The sequence below is a fragment of the Haliotis rubra genome, unplaced genomic scaffold, assembly GCF_003918875.1.
Source record: "Haliotis rubra isolate DU_JTF1 unplaced genomic scaffold, ASM391887v1 Scf290, whole genome shotgun sequence".
NCBI lineage: Eukaryota > Metazoa > Mollusca > Gastropoda > Lepetellida > Haliotidae > Haliotis > Haliotis rubra.
This window is the reverse complement of record NW_025766958.1, coordinates 1,038,456-1,053,408: the sequence shown is the minus strand read 5'-3', so window position 1 is coordinate 1,053,408 and position 14,953 is coordinate 1,038,456. Positions and strand designations below refer to the sequence as shown.

The 14,953-nt window shown below is 38.0% G+C and overlaps 1 protein-coding gene across 1 annotated transcript; it reads left to right on the top strand.

Annotated features, from left to right (window-relative positions):
* Positions 1-6,230: 6,230 nt before the first annotated feature.
* LOC124281949 (vesicle transport protein SEC20-like) lies at positions 6,231-14,458 on the top strand. Its single transcript, XM_046717955.1, has 6 exons — positions 6,231-6,322; positions 7,415-7,507; positions 10,543-10,634; positions 10,962-11,063; positions 13,736-13,857; positions 14,210-14,458. The coding sequence occupies exons 1-6, from the start codon at positions 6,242-6,244 to the stop codon at positions 14,401-14,403; spliced, it is 684 nt and encodes a 227-aa protein (XP_046573911.1). The 5' UTR covers positions 6,231-6,241; the 3' UTR covers positions 14,404-14,458.
* The last annotated feature ends 495 nt before the right edge of the window (positions 14,459-14,953 follow it).

Here is a 14,953-nt window from a genome sequence, read left to right as displayed (position 1 = left end):
TTATGGTAAGTTTAAGGTGACTTCCATCCCATGCTTTGAAAATTAGTTTGACAAAGTTTTCATAGCTTAATTTGGAAACTGAACTATAGGAACTTTTGGAATGTCTGACAGGTGGCTGTGATAGTCCGGCAGTTCTTCCCATAGGCAAGGTAAAGTCTCATTCCTATCTGATGTTTCCCCCACTGAAGTAGGAGATACACAATGTCTGTTTTCGGAACTAGTCATACAGGCCATAACGATCTTCCGAATTCAAGGTTGCATGCCTAGTAAACAAATTAAGATTTTTGTTTTCGAGATCATTTCATGATCAAGATGGTCGGGTGAAGGGTCTTTCTAACATGGCCTGTAACCTTATTTCCTCAGATGTTGAGGGATTGGGATGGAATAAGATCCCATTTTTATGAGGTTTAAATGAAATCAGCAACATAGCCACAGTCTTGCAGTCGTCTACACCATGCACATAGTTCATGTGTGTAGTGAGTCTTTAAGTGCAAGGAGTCATCGTCATAACTTTCATGTTGATAAGTTAAGGGGAAAGTTTAGACTGGTAGAACAAAAGACAAGTTTGTAAAACCTACATAATTAAGCACTAACAGTGATAGTTGAAAACTTTTCATAAAATTTGAAACAAAAATATACATGCAATACATCCAGTCATAATCACGCGCTCAGATCAACACAAAGTATTGTTATATGAACCTGTATAGCTATAAACCTTATAATGAAATGTATGAACTTTCAGTAACAGAAGTAATAGACACAGCTGGAGTGATTATTTTTAGTTTCGTAATTTTAGTTTTGTACCACTAGGCTGTGCTTAGAACTACTGTAACACATTTATTAATTTTTTAAAATAAAAATTATATATATAAGTTATGAGTCCACAATGATGAATGACCAACAAGAAGTCTCTCGCCTCTTCTTCTGGACATCACTGGAGATGTACATTTGCAATATACAACTGTATTAAGCAAGTTGATCTATCTCAACAGAGACAGGTTATGTGAGCAATGTCTTGCTACTCCTCCAGCACCCAACTGTTATAGGGACACATTTACTCAACCATGGTTATTTGTAAGACATTTTTTAGATGACTCCCAGCTCATCCTTAGCAAGCTGCTTCAATACTCTCTATAATGACATCTGCTGTAACAAACTGCAGACAATATTCAGTGATAGCCCTGCCACTAATATGCAGAAAACTATTCTATCATTTTACTTTTTTATCCTAATATGCAATTATATACTTCGAACATATTATCTTTATACTTGTTCCTTCCTGATTAGTCACTATCTGGCTGAAATATTGCCGAGCTGACGTTAAATTCTAACTCACTCACTCACCCTTCCTGATTATTTAAGCATACCCAAGTGAGTAAGTTTTGATTTTAAGCCACTTTTTGCAATATCCCAGCAATACCACAGCTGGGACACCAGATAACAGCTTCACACATTGTACCCATGTGGGGAATCGAACCCAGGTTTTCGGTGTGACAAGCAAATGCTTTAACCACTAGGCTACCCCACTGCCCCTTTAAGCATACCTACATATCTTATGTGTATGTAGGGATAATTATATGTTTACTTACTAGTGTCAGCAAGTTATATTGTTTGCATGATCTTACAATGATTATGTTCATTAAAACCATTTTCACCAAGAATTATTCAGTCTTTCAGAGCCTGTTTTGCATTTGTTCATAATCTTACTGTATCATGTTCTGATAACCTTTACTTTCTTGATGTATAGATGGTGGGATGAAAATAAACCTCTTCGACTTGGATTTGAGTTATAAGACACTGTGTGGAACAACCATATTGGTGGAAAAGCATCAAGGTAATTTGTCCCCACAATGTTTTCATACATTTACAAAGGTGTAAGCTGGATTGCAGTTGATGATCCTTTAACCTTTGACTCTAACCAGTTGGCAAGTGAACTTATTGTGTCAGGTGATTTGCCTGAGGTGATAAAGTGATGCCTTGACATGTTCAATACAGATGTAATTAGGTGTTCCAGACAATGCTATTTAAAGGGGATAGTTTTATCATATTTGTAGTTGGATTAACAGTATTAAAGTGTGTTTACACTGATATTTTAATACCCCACAGAGCAATTAGAGCTTACACACTATGTACTCAGCTGTGAACTTGTTTTGTTATATAAGTAGTAGGGGTAATGTCTTGTATGTATCGGGAGTATACCCTCACATGGAATTAGTGTCAGATTAAATATCATTTAAGTTGAAGTATATATTACAATATTATTATTATGTGCACATGCTCCGATATTGTTTTACAGCAATATATCATTAATCTATGTAAAATAATGATAATTTCATCTGAGATTTGAGATTTCCTACATTTACACCGTTTTATGTATCTTTGTTTCAACATAGATCAGTTAATGGGACCATGGTGCAACCTGTTTTTAACTTGGGCAAAAAGATTTTCAGGTTAACATATACCTTGTGCATGTTAAACCACATTCATTAAATCAAGCCATTAGCTTTGTGTTTGCAAAAAACACATCCTGGCTTGAGATGGAAAACAATTAAAATATTTTCTAGCATTAAATTATGTAGAAAGCATTGACAACCATGTGTATTTTTAACAGGTCAGGCATGACTGTCGACACAACTCTGGTTCCTTGGATCACTGGGACAGAATAGCAGATCTGTTTGTAATAACTGGAAACTCATCACTGCATCAGAGATCTGTAATACCCTTTGGCAAGATCTGATGATCTTCATCGCTGTAACTTATCAACGCCATCGGTATCACCTGAGGTCAAATTCAGGCCACAGGCAACATTTAAACTTTTATAGCATAAGTATACACATATGTAACATTGGAGATTAACCTATTAGCCTTCCACGACCAGAAAGTTATGAATATGCAAGGCCTTTAAGAAAATTGCCAAATGTAACATATGTTACATTTGAGATTTCACATTATCATTAAATGGCATTGTGTATTCATAGCTTCCTGCTGTGGAACTGTTCCACTACACAGAGGATTACACAAAGTTTGTGGCTTAGACTACCAGTTGTCAGACCTCCATATTTGTGGAAGCCATGGTGGCCACGTGGGTTAGATCGTTGACTGTATGTCGATTTGATTAGGTGTCTGACTCTGAGAGTGTGGGTTCGAATTCCGGATTGGACTCAACCCATGAAAGTACTAGTACTGTAATTCAATGAGAAAGTGTAATTCCAAATATAATATGAGTTACGTTTGACCGCTTTCTAAATGGCTTTCCTAACTATTATATCCACAATTTCTTAAAATAAGATATTTTACTTTGACAGGACCTCTGTGGGTGTATGTGAACTTTCTCATCAGTCAGTGTGAAGAATGAGTGAATGAGTATGGTTTTACACCACTTTTAGCAATGTTCCAGCATTATCACCAGAAATGGGCTTCACATATTGTACCCATGTGGGGAATCAATCCTGGGCCTTTGGCATGACAAGCGAATGCTTTAACCTCTACGCTACCCCACCGTCCCCAGTGTGAAGGTTTTTAAGGTGTGAAGGTTTTTAAGGTGTCTAAACTCTAGGTATGAGTGTGGAAGCATTAGCATCATTTTATACAATTCCACTATGAGGCTAATACAATACTAATCATGAATATTGGGTAACGAATACAATAACAAGTCAACAGTTGATGCACCATTCAATATGTCAGTGAAATAATAACAAAATCTTTATCCGTTATGTATTACTCATATTGACAGCGTTAACTTGTCACTACAATAACCAGTGACCACATTACTGTCAAACTGTGTTACTAATGGGGTCTAGATTTTCGAAGCTCTCTTAGTGCTAAGATAGTTGTAAGTTAATGTTAATGTATGGCACTTACGACTATCTTAGAGCTAAGAGAGCTTTGAAAATCTAGGCCCTGCCTGGCTTTGATATATTCCATTTTGAATAGCACGCTTTGATAAATGACACCCACACTCAAGTACAAAAAAATTGTTTAAAAAATTAATGAATATTTGATCCCAGCTATTATGAATAATGAACTGTATTCATTAAGGGACCCGGTTCGATTCACAGAATACACGAGTGAATCATAACAGCCAAAGTAAATGACAAAGACTGCATCAGTGTAACACATGGCATATTTGGGATAGCACTTTGATAATAACATAACATATGTTGCAATTGACCAGTTTCTAAAAGGTATTGTGTATGCATGATTGTATTGCTGTTGATATATTCCACACCCTTCCATTTCTCAGCTCTATAGTCTCTATAACCAAAATCATGATCAAAATGAAACCAAGGTCATTTTTTGGAATGATTGGCATTTTAGAATAGCCTATTTTAGCACGAAATGCTGCATCTTGTAACTTAAACATATTTTTTACTAAAAGGCAAATAAACTTGTGAATTCATGTAACCATTTTAATAATTAAACAAATCTGAAATGTCTCTTTTTCACACTTGATCACTCATCGACCTAGCAGGAAAATATACTGAAAACCAAGAATGTGTAAAACATTCTATTACAAAATTGTTTGATCTTTAAACATGTCCTTAGCTATATACACAACAGAATTTTCTCTGAGAAAAGAGCTTACAAGCAGTAATGAAGATTCAGACTTCTCACTTGTGCTAGTGACAGATTTCTTAACAGAAAAATACAGATAACTTACTTTCATATTTAAGCCAAATTAAGGTACTTGATCATGTAGATAAGATATCACACTTGTAATTTTTTTCCTCTCTACCTACTTGAAAATACATTGTACTTCCTTGCACGCCTTGACAGATAATCATACCCCCTACACAGATACTATGTCATACATTTTAGATGTGCACTCTACCATACATTAACATCTTAGGCTGTCCAAAATAGATACATTATGACAGCCAGCAGGATAATTGAGCCATCTATTGGTATTAACGATCTAATAGTTCACACCTTGAACATTGGTCTATGACAACTGACCAATACAAAAGTAAAAACATTGAGGCCACTTGGGCTGGATTAAAAGATTGATAATTAGAAACACTGTCAATGGTAAAAAATATTAACAGTTAGCAATATATCTAATAGAAACTATTGATGGAATAAGGTTTCAATCTACACATACAGTACAAAACTTCATGTCTCAATTCATGAATCGCTTCTAAAATATGTTCTGAAAACTTTTTGTTTGTAATCGATGCATACATGTATCACCACGTACCATACATGTATCACCACTTACCATACATGTATCACCACTTACCATACATGTATCACCACTTACCATACATGTATCACCACTTACCATACATGTATCACCACTTACCATACATGTATCACAACTTACCATACATGTATCACCACTTACCAGACATGTGGTGAAATATGCTGATTTGTTTGGGAATTTTCTTCAACTTTTGCTCAAGTTACTATTCCAATACCTATAAATATTTCGGTAACAATTACTGATCTGAATGATCTATATGGGTAGCTTGCCATTGAGACTACCTATGTTATCTTTAGTGTTGGTTAACAGTACAGTCAATTGTAATGACATTAACCTGTTATCTATATAATATGTTGTATATAGGTGGGGTAAACAAACTCAAACCTAAACTACAATGCATCATGATGTATACAGAGCTAATGCAATAAAACTTGTCAAATGTGACAGTGACAGTTTGTGTACGATGGTTTGTTTACCATGGTTATTGTGAAGCATTAACATGATTAACCTCTTATGAATTGCTTTATCTGGTCCAAACTTAAAGCTTAACGAATATTACAAGTACTGCAGGCTATAGTCTTGTAGATGTGCAGGTGACGAGAGGAACAGAGTAATTCTTGGCAACTGAACATTTCGACAAAAATTGTTGTCTAATTTTCTTTAACTCAGAAATGTTATAGGAAATACACTCTTACCGTGCCATGCTCATACCAAGTGTTGGTTGCGTTTTCTATGAATATGACATTCAGTGGAGAAACCGTGACTGAGTTTTTCGTATCATCTTCCCCAAAAAGCAACACAACTTTTTGAAAGGAAATATACGTGGCCAAAACCGGAAGTAGCCGGTATCGTAAACTGGTCGAAATGTCAAAATGCGACATATATTTGATCATATCATTTTCCTTTATACAACTGCATAGACTAGGTTATCGGTTTTTGTATATTATACGTTATCCATGTAAAGTGACAAAGCGTATTTGATTATAATCTAAGACTGAAATCATTTACAGCAACCAGAATGCGGTGACGAAATAAAACATGGCGGCGGAAGACATCCACGTCAGGCTCTGCTTGCAAGAAATTGTCAAACTAGACCTTGAAGTCAAAGCAATTATACAGGTTGATCATAAAACTGTAACCGATACGTGATTACATTGTATACAAATTTCGAACTTGCCGACTCGACGTACCTATAAAGAATAACAAATACATGTTTGTTCAATATCTTGCCTTGTGACCATTTTAGGCTGGGCAATGACATGCTCATTCCAAGGCAAAGTTACATGATTTTATATACATGCCAGCATCTGGTTATAGAAATATATAAAGGCTTGTTTGCATGAAATGAGGTGTACTCAAATGAAAATGTGTGTACACTGTTGAAAATAACTGCTGACACTATTTGATTCAGGCCACCATCTAATATTACATCAAACACACATTTCAGTCCAGACGATTAAAAAATCTTCCTTTTTTTCTGTGCAATATTGATATGGAAATGATTTGATGACTACTGACCAGGAAACATGCAAAAACATGTAAAATATGTCCATAAAAAAAGAAAATTCCCAGACAGGGGAAAATCACATTGTTTTTAAACCAAGAGTTGAAAATGGACAGGGGCAGTCCTGAGTCATACTATAACAAAGAATTACCTAACTTGATTCACTTGGCCATGTTTACTTCCATTCACCCTGTGTATATGTAAACTGTGAGCATGCATCCAGAATCCAGAAACAATCACACTCAAATATCGTCCTCAAACTGCTGTGACCAACTGATGAAGTTGATGATTGAGGCCCAGATGTAAGACTTTGATTTAATCAAGTCCCTCGCTGAATGGTGGAATGCCTGTTATTTTCATGTGTCCTGAGAGTGTCTTGTTTACTCACTCTACAAAGGTTCAAACACCGAAGAATGTAGAAGGCTCTAATCATGCTAATGATCACACAGTCTAGACCTCCAACTCTTCATATTTCAGTGAGCCTCACCAACAAATGTACATACAGATAGTTCATACTCAATTACAGTTCTTACTCAAAAGAATGTCAAAAACTCCCAAGTACTTACAGTTTGGCCGTCATATTAGATATTTCATTGACCTATGTCGACTGATCCCCAAAAGTCATTGGCTGAAGCATAGAAAGAGTTTTTGACTGCTGTATGAAGTGTACATTTTCAAAATATTTAATGGATAACTTCTTTTTCTAGGATATAAGAGATTATGCTCAAACAACACAAGATGTCGAGGATTTCAATGCTCAAGCTCGAGAACGGATAACCAAATTACGTGGAAAAGTGAATGTATGTATCTTCTATAATACCTGTCATGTGTAGTTGCCTAGATGTAATTCTTGGTCAGAATAGATCCTCAGTGGTGTGTGTGTTGTCTCTTTAAATGAGATTCAGAGTTTCCCACTGGAACAATGATCATAACTCTGATGCTCTAATACTGACCAAGAGATATGATCATTTTGTGCAAGGGACTCTTGCTGCTATGAAGTGTGACCTGGATCCGGTTGTATCAATGTAAGTGTTACTCTCGGTCGCCTGTCAAAATGGCATCTTTAGGGCTAAAACCCCTCGAACAAAACAAACATTTCGACTGCTGTGAAGAAACACGCCTAAATAATTCTGAAGAGTCACCGATAAACCTAGAATCAGTTGGGATGTTTTGGAAAATACACGAACACGATCGCGAAGTGAGCTTGACGCCATACTGGATAGTGTTTACAAAATCAAGTTTTGCTAAGGCCAGTCATAGGGCTTATAACATCATGTATATTTCATATTCAGTTGTGACAAATGCATCGCTGACTTCCTCATACATTTTAGAATCAAATTCCAAATGGTCTTTGTCACTAAAACCAAGTGTCTAAGAAAAAGCTTAAACATATTGGGTGTGAAAACGGACGTTGTGCTCATTACACACTGCTTGCTAGAAATATAAACAAAGCAAAAAATCAGATTTTATACTGTGCAGCATTTTCTAATTTTTTAGACATCAGTTTGTCTACTCAGTAGCATGCATGAGCTCAGTATTTTTAGAAAATGCACTAAAGAGTATCGTAGCAAGAACTAGAAAACTTAAAACAGATACAATACTGAAATTTGATATATTCATACGAAAGTTCTGTGCAGCGCGATGGCCATGTGAGACTTAAAATCATGGAGAACGACATAGGCAATTATCGGCATTTCTGACATTTTCAATGAAAACAATAAAACAAACAACCATATCGCAGATAGTCAGAATGTTTCCGACATTTACATCATACATTTATGGACAAAGGTTCCCTCGCAAAATCGTGGGCACTCATATCCACGGTCATGCATTTCATGAGAAATCGGTCATCGGTAGTGATGTCATACATCAACATTGTTGGACATATGTGGCAATTTCTTTGAGATGAAGGTCGGTTGAATAAGAGTAAACACAATCACACTGTCCCGCGGATTACACTTGTATTCTTAATGTATACTTTTATGCGTGTCGCTCACATATGGTTTCATGAAACTAATTTCATTATCAACATTTAGTATTTTAAACTAAGTAAAGTGACTTAATAAATTAAAATGATTTATTTATTTCATGAAATGTATATATGCACACGTTTTTTAAAGGATATGTCTTGTTCATTTAATTTGTTTATGTTGTGTTATAGACAAAACAATGGCATATAATCATTGGCTAGGTGCGGCTTGTCACAAATGTTTTGAGTATCATTGTTTTTCGATAAATTCTGTGAACAAAACATCACGAAGATATTGTGTCCTTATTCACAGCAAATTCTCGCTAAGTGATCGGAGTTACAATGACTAAGTATTAAGCATACCGGAGTGAGGCCCCTTATCTTTATAAGCGTGTGACCTTTATGTAGCCATTTGACGTCATAGGGAAAATCCATTTTCAACACATATTGCGCGAGTCACTTTTAAGATTGAGTGTATAACGTTATATAAGCACACAAACTAATTAAATACATACCTATGTCATTCAGGTATCAGGCAGAATCTTGTTCGCTCACACTTTCCGTGAAAGATCCCAAATTGAAAATATAGTAGCACAGTACTTTATCAGTGCGATAAAAGCAGAGAAATTTATTGTTTTAACGCATAAAACAAAATTAGTAAACATTTAGCAATGTCTACTTTTCAAACTGAGTTTATACCACGAGATACTGACATTTAATACTCTACATTTCTGTGTAATTTTATAGCTGTAGGTAGATTCAGTGCGCTAAAATCGAAATTCTGGCTTAATGTTCACTTTTCCAGGAAGTTTAATGACGCTCTAATGATACCCCAGGACCTTCATTAAGTTAATGACGCACTAATGACAACAGAGCATCATTAAAACGTTAGTACAACAGAATTTAATGATACATTAGTTAATGAACGTTTAATGTCACGTTAATGCTTCATTAAAGTTTGATACAACCGGGTCCTGGTCATTCAGATAAGATTGGTAGTGGTAGACCAGTGGTTAAAGCATTTGCTCTTCACACTGACGACCAGGCTTCGATTCTCCACATTGGTATTATATGTGAAGCCCATTTCTGGTGGTGAATGCCAACCTGATGTTACTGGAATATCACTAACAGCTGTGTAAAACCCAAATCAGTAATTCAGATTAATACTGTATCCAACCTGTGAAGATCCAGGTTAGAATTGATCTTCAGTAACCCATGCTTCTTGTAAGAGGCGACTAACAGAATCGGTTGGTCAGGCTCGCTGACATGGTTGATACGTCATCATATCCCAATTGCGTAGATCGATGCTCATGGTGTTGATCACTGGATTGTCTGGTCCAGAGCTGATTATTTACAGACTGCTGCCATACGGCTGGAGTATTGCCGAGTGCGGCGTAAAATTATACTCACTCACTATGCACTATACTGTGTCCAGTGGTATTGATTCCAATGTCGATTAGGCTGGGGTGTTGGGGCACACAAGGTCCCTGTGCTTGTTCTAGTTCAACAACTAACCTGGCCAAATGTTCAGTGTTGTTTGTCATTGTACACCATTCTCTGATCAGTATATGACTAAGCAGATGTGAAAAATTCAGGTTGAAGGTCATAATCCTGATGTAAAAGTTGAAGATTTAGGATACCGAGGATCACTGTTACCTTCAAACACTGGGATGATGATGATGATGATAAACCATCGTATCTTCTTTCCCCAAAACAAATACTACTTTTAAAAAACAAATGGATATAAAACCGATGATGATGATGATGATTATGATGACTGTTTTGATAATGTTCATTTTTTTTATCGTATTAAATGCAAGTAAAGTTTCTTAGTTAATTTAATCCTATGATTAATGATTCCTGAAGGAACTGGAGCAACTTGGAAGAGAACAAGACAAAGATTCAGACAGAGAGGCCATTTTAAAAAATGTGGACAACCACCGGCAAACACTGTCCAGGTGGGTATTGCTATGATGAGTCAAATTCATCATGAGTTTGTCAGCAGTGTTTACCTTTGATAACAACGTTGTATTACTATAAGTCATTGGTAATAGGTAATTGGTACAGGCATAAACTTTGATATTTACAAATTTGTATTTCAGGGGCACTGAGGGGCATTCTATTGTGTCAGGGTATTTTTTTTCTCCTGAAATTGTAAAAGTAATATTTTTCTGAGATATCAGAATTGTTCATGAACTTCTGTAAAAAAATCTCCAAAACAGTCTTTGCTTGTCTGTCAGTAAGTTGTAACCCCTTCCTGTAATATGCTCTTCTGTCCTTCCCAGCACTATCACTAGCCTGCGACAGTCGAACCTGACAACGCAGCTAATGATAGAGAAGAGGTCCAAAGAGCAGCTATTGTCAGGTGGAATGTCAGCTAAGCAGAGGTGAGATCATATTTACAAAGAGGTAGACTAAAGTTAGTTAGCAGCCTAAAGTATCATCTAAGAAATAATAATAATAATGTGTCTATTTATGTAAATGAAGCATACAACTTTATGGATGACAACTTCTGGTTTATTTGCGTTGAGTGACGTTTCGATGTAGATGCTTACATTGTTATCAAGCTAAAAAAAAAAGAAAGTTATTTATGTAGCCAAACTCCACACCAGGTATGCTCACAGCACTAACAATGAATAGCACAGAACATTGTTACCCCAGATAACCCAAGCTGTCTGTTAGGCGCTAGAAGGTTATGGTCACATGACTTATCCCACCGGGCGCCCATTTTCTGCTGGGTGAACAGAGGCAATTGGATACAAATAATGTTGGGAGTCGAGGAGTGTTGAATCGACACAGACAATACCTGATATCCCTGGTTTCATCTTGACACACCTTAGGGTCTCGTGAAGATTCCAGGAAAGAATAAAGTTCCAAATTTCCTACTGTAACATTTTACTAAATGGATGCAGTGGTCATACACAGTATCTTGTCTGATGCAGGTCATCATATACCAATTGATGCTCAAGTCAGTCACTTGATTGTCTGGTACTGGTTCGTTTATTCACAAACGTCCATCATATAGCTGGAGCACAGCATCAAACCAAACATATTCCCATGCTTATCATTAATAAGATAGCTAAAAGAAGCTGTAACTCACTACCCAAAGTCAACAGGAAATGGGTTCAAAGGATAAATTCACCTGATTGTCCTGCAGTGGGTTCTCAACCTAAATTACCCTGATTGTGCTAGTGGGTTCTCACCCTATATCACCCTGATTGTCCTGCAGTGGAATCACAACCTAAGCTACCCTGAGTGTCCTGCAGTGCGTTCATGCCCTAAATTACCCTGATTGTCCTGCAGTGGAATCACAGCCTAAGCTACCCTGATTGTCCTGCAGTGGGTTCTCAACCTAAATTACCCTGATTGTCCTACAGTGGGTTCTCACCCTATATCACCCTGATTGTCCTGCAGTGGAATCACAACCTAAACTACCCTGATTGTTCTGCAGTGGGTTCATGCCCTAAATTACCCTGATTGTCCTACAGTGGAATCACAGCCTAAACTACCCTGATTGTCCTGCAGTGGGTTCATGCCCTAAATTACCCTGATTGTGCTACAGTGGGTTCACAGCCTAAATTACCCTGATTGTCCTTCAGTGGGTTCACACCCTAAATTACCCTGATTGTCCTGCAGTGGGTTCACACCCTAAATTACCCAAATTGCCCTGCAGTAGGTTCACAACCTAAGTTACCCAGATTGCCCTGCAGTTTGTTCACACCCTAAATTACCCTGATTGTCCTGCAGTGGAATCACAACCTAAGCTACCCTGAGTGTCCTGCAGTGCGTTCATGCCCTAAATTACCCTGATTGTCCTACAGTGGAATCACAGCCTAAACTACCCTGATTGTCCTGCAGTGGGTTCACGCCCTAAATTATCCTGCAGTGGGTTCATGCCTAAATTACCCTGATTGTCCTGCATATACCAATTGATGCTCAAGTCAGTCACTTGATTGTCTGGTACTGGTTCGTTTATTCACAAACGTCCATCATATAGCTGGAGCACAGCATCAAACCAAACATATTCCCATGCTTATCATTAATAAGATAGCTAAAAGAAGCTGTAACTCACTACCCAAAGTCAACAGGAAATGGGTTCAAAGGATAAATTCACCTGATTGTCCTGCAGTGGGTTCTCAACCTAAATTCACCTGATTGTCCTGCAGTGGGTTCTCAACCTAAATTACCCTGATTGTGCTACAGTGGGTTCTCACCCTATATCACCCTGATTGTCCTGCAGTGGAATCACCACCTAAGCTACCCTGAGTGTCCTGCAGTGGGTTCATGCCCCAAATTACCCTGATTGTCCTACAGTGGAATCACAGCCTAAACTACCCTGATTGTCCTGCAGTGGGTTCATGCCCTAAATTACCCTGATTGTCCTACAGTGGAATCACAGCCTAAACTACCCTGATTGTCCTGCAGTGGGTTCATGCCCTAAATTACCCAAATTGCCCTGCAGTGGGTTCACAACCTAAGTTACCCAGATTGCCCTGCAGTTGGTTCACACCCTAAATTACCCTGATTGTCCTGCAGTGGAATCACAACCTAAGCTACCCTGAGTGTCCTGCAGTGCGTTCATGCCCTAAATTACCCTGATTGTCCTACAGTGGGTTCACAACCTAGGCTACCCTGATTGTTCTGCAGTGGGTTCACGCCCTAAATTACCGATTGTCCTGCAGTGGGTTCAGAACCCAAATTGCCCTGCAGTGGGTTCACAACCTAAATTACCCTGATTGTGCTGCGGTGGGTTCACGACCTAAGCTACCCCGATTGTTCTGCAGTGGGTTCAAAACTTAAATTACCCTTATTGTCCTTCAGTGGGTTCACACCCTAAATTACCCTGATTGTCCTGCAGTGGGTTCACAACCCAAATTACCCTTGTCCTTCACACCCTAAATTACCCTGATTGTCCTGCAGTGGGTTTTTCAGATGTTTTTGCAGAGAGGTGTTTTGGTGTAAAAGATGTATTTTAATGGAACATGTGGACAGTGTGTTTGTTAGAGATGAGGGTACCAAGGATAGACTCTCACCGGTCTGATGCTTGTGTTTGTAACAGAGGCAAGGGCAACAAGGAAACCCTGGCTAAGACCGCCGGCAACATCACAGAGAATCTCATGAGCCTCAACAAGATGCTGACAGGCCAGCTGGAGCAGAGTGAGCTCAGCATGACCATGTTAGGTAGGTGCTTCCAGTCATCATCAGGTTAGGTTTCATTACATGCACTTTCAGCTCAATATGGTCATTTCAAAACATGTAAGAACTGTCGACAAGTCCGAACATGATCTTTCATGTTTGATGAAGCATGCAGTAATGTGCCATTTCACCCATCTTCACTGAAAAAATGTTGTGGCAAATATTGCACAGTGCTTTGTGCCTGTCCTCTTTAGCTCACTGGTATCATCTCCATACCATTGTAATTGAACACCATACTGGTAGAGAACATGATGGGTTTTCTCTACCCAGCTGTTAAACCCCATTGGGCAGTGTTTGGGTTTGTTTCACATGTGCAATCATCTTCTTCTCTCCCCAGCTTCATCCTCGAAGACTGTGACGGACACACAAGATGAGTTCCGCAACATGGGCGGGCACATTGAGAACTCTCGGCGCCTTCTTACCAAGTATGGACGCAGAGAACTCACAGACCGACTTCTGATATTTCTTGCTCTTGTGTTCTTTTTTGCAACAGTGCTGTACATAATGAAGAAAAGACTTTGGCCATCATGATATAAAGATGTTACTTATTTGTAAATATTCATACAATATTAAATAGTGCAATATGTGTTTTCCCACATGACTGTTAATTACATAATAAACCAGATCAGTCAAAGGACAGGTTATTGTACTTGTCAAGTTGAGGTACATTGATTCATCATTATGTAAAAGTGACCCCCTCTTGGGCAGCATGGAGGGGTGAGGGGGTCACATCACTACTACTACATGGTGGTAAGTATATAGGAGCAGTCTTTTAGTGTAATGGCACACTCACAGAGTACTCGAGGCCAAATGTAGAGATAGCATCAAATATAAGATGATACACCCGGCCTTATCCCCCATACTGCATATCTTGACCATGTTGAACATCAGTGCTTGTCACCATCCATTATATCATGTGGTTAATACTCATGCAGTTGGTCTATGAACATATGGGCAGTGTTTCAATAGTGGGGTAAACTTTGTTTTTAGTAACCTGATACATTGTGTAGTTCCATATCAACATCATTTCTGGAGGGTGGAGGCGTCATACTAATTACTGGATAACACTTTTACTGCTGCT

What these genes read in the sequence shown, in the direction of transcription:
- LOC124281949 (XM_046717955.1), top strand. Translation starts at nt 6,242, where the DNA reads ATGGCGGCGGAAGACATCCACGTCAGGCTCTGCTTGCAAGAAATTGTC. An exon ending in AATTACGTGGAAAAGTGAAT is followed by an intron (nt 7,508 to 10,542) that starts GTATGTATCTTC and finishes TGATTCCTGAAG; the next exon opens with GAACTGGAGCAACTTGGAAG. An exon ending in GGAATGTCAGCTAAGCAGAG is followed by an intron (nt 11,064 to 13,735) that starts GTGAGATCATAT and finishes TGTTTGTAACAG; the next exon opens with AGGCAAGGGCAACAAGGAAA.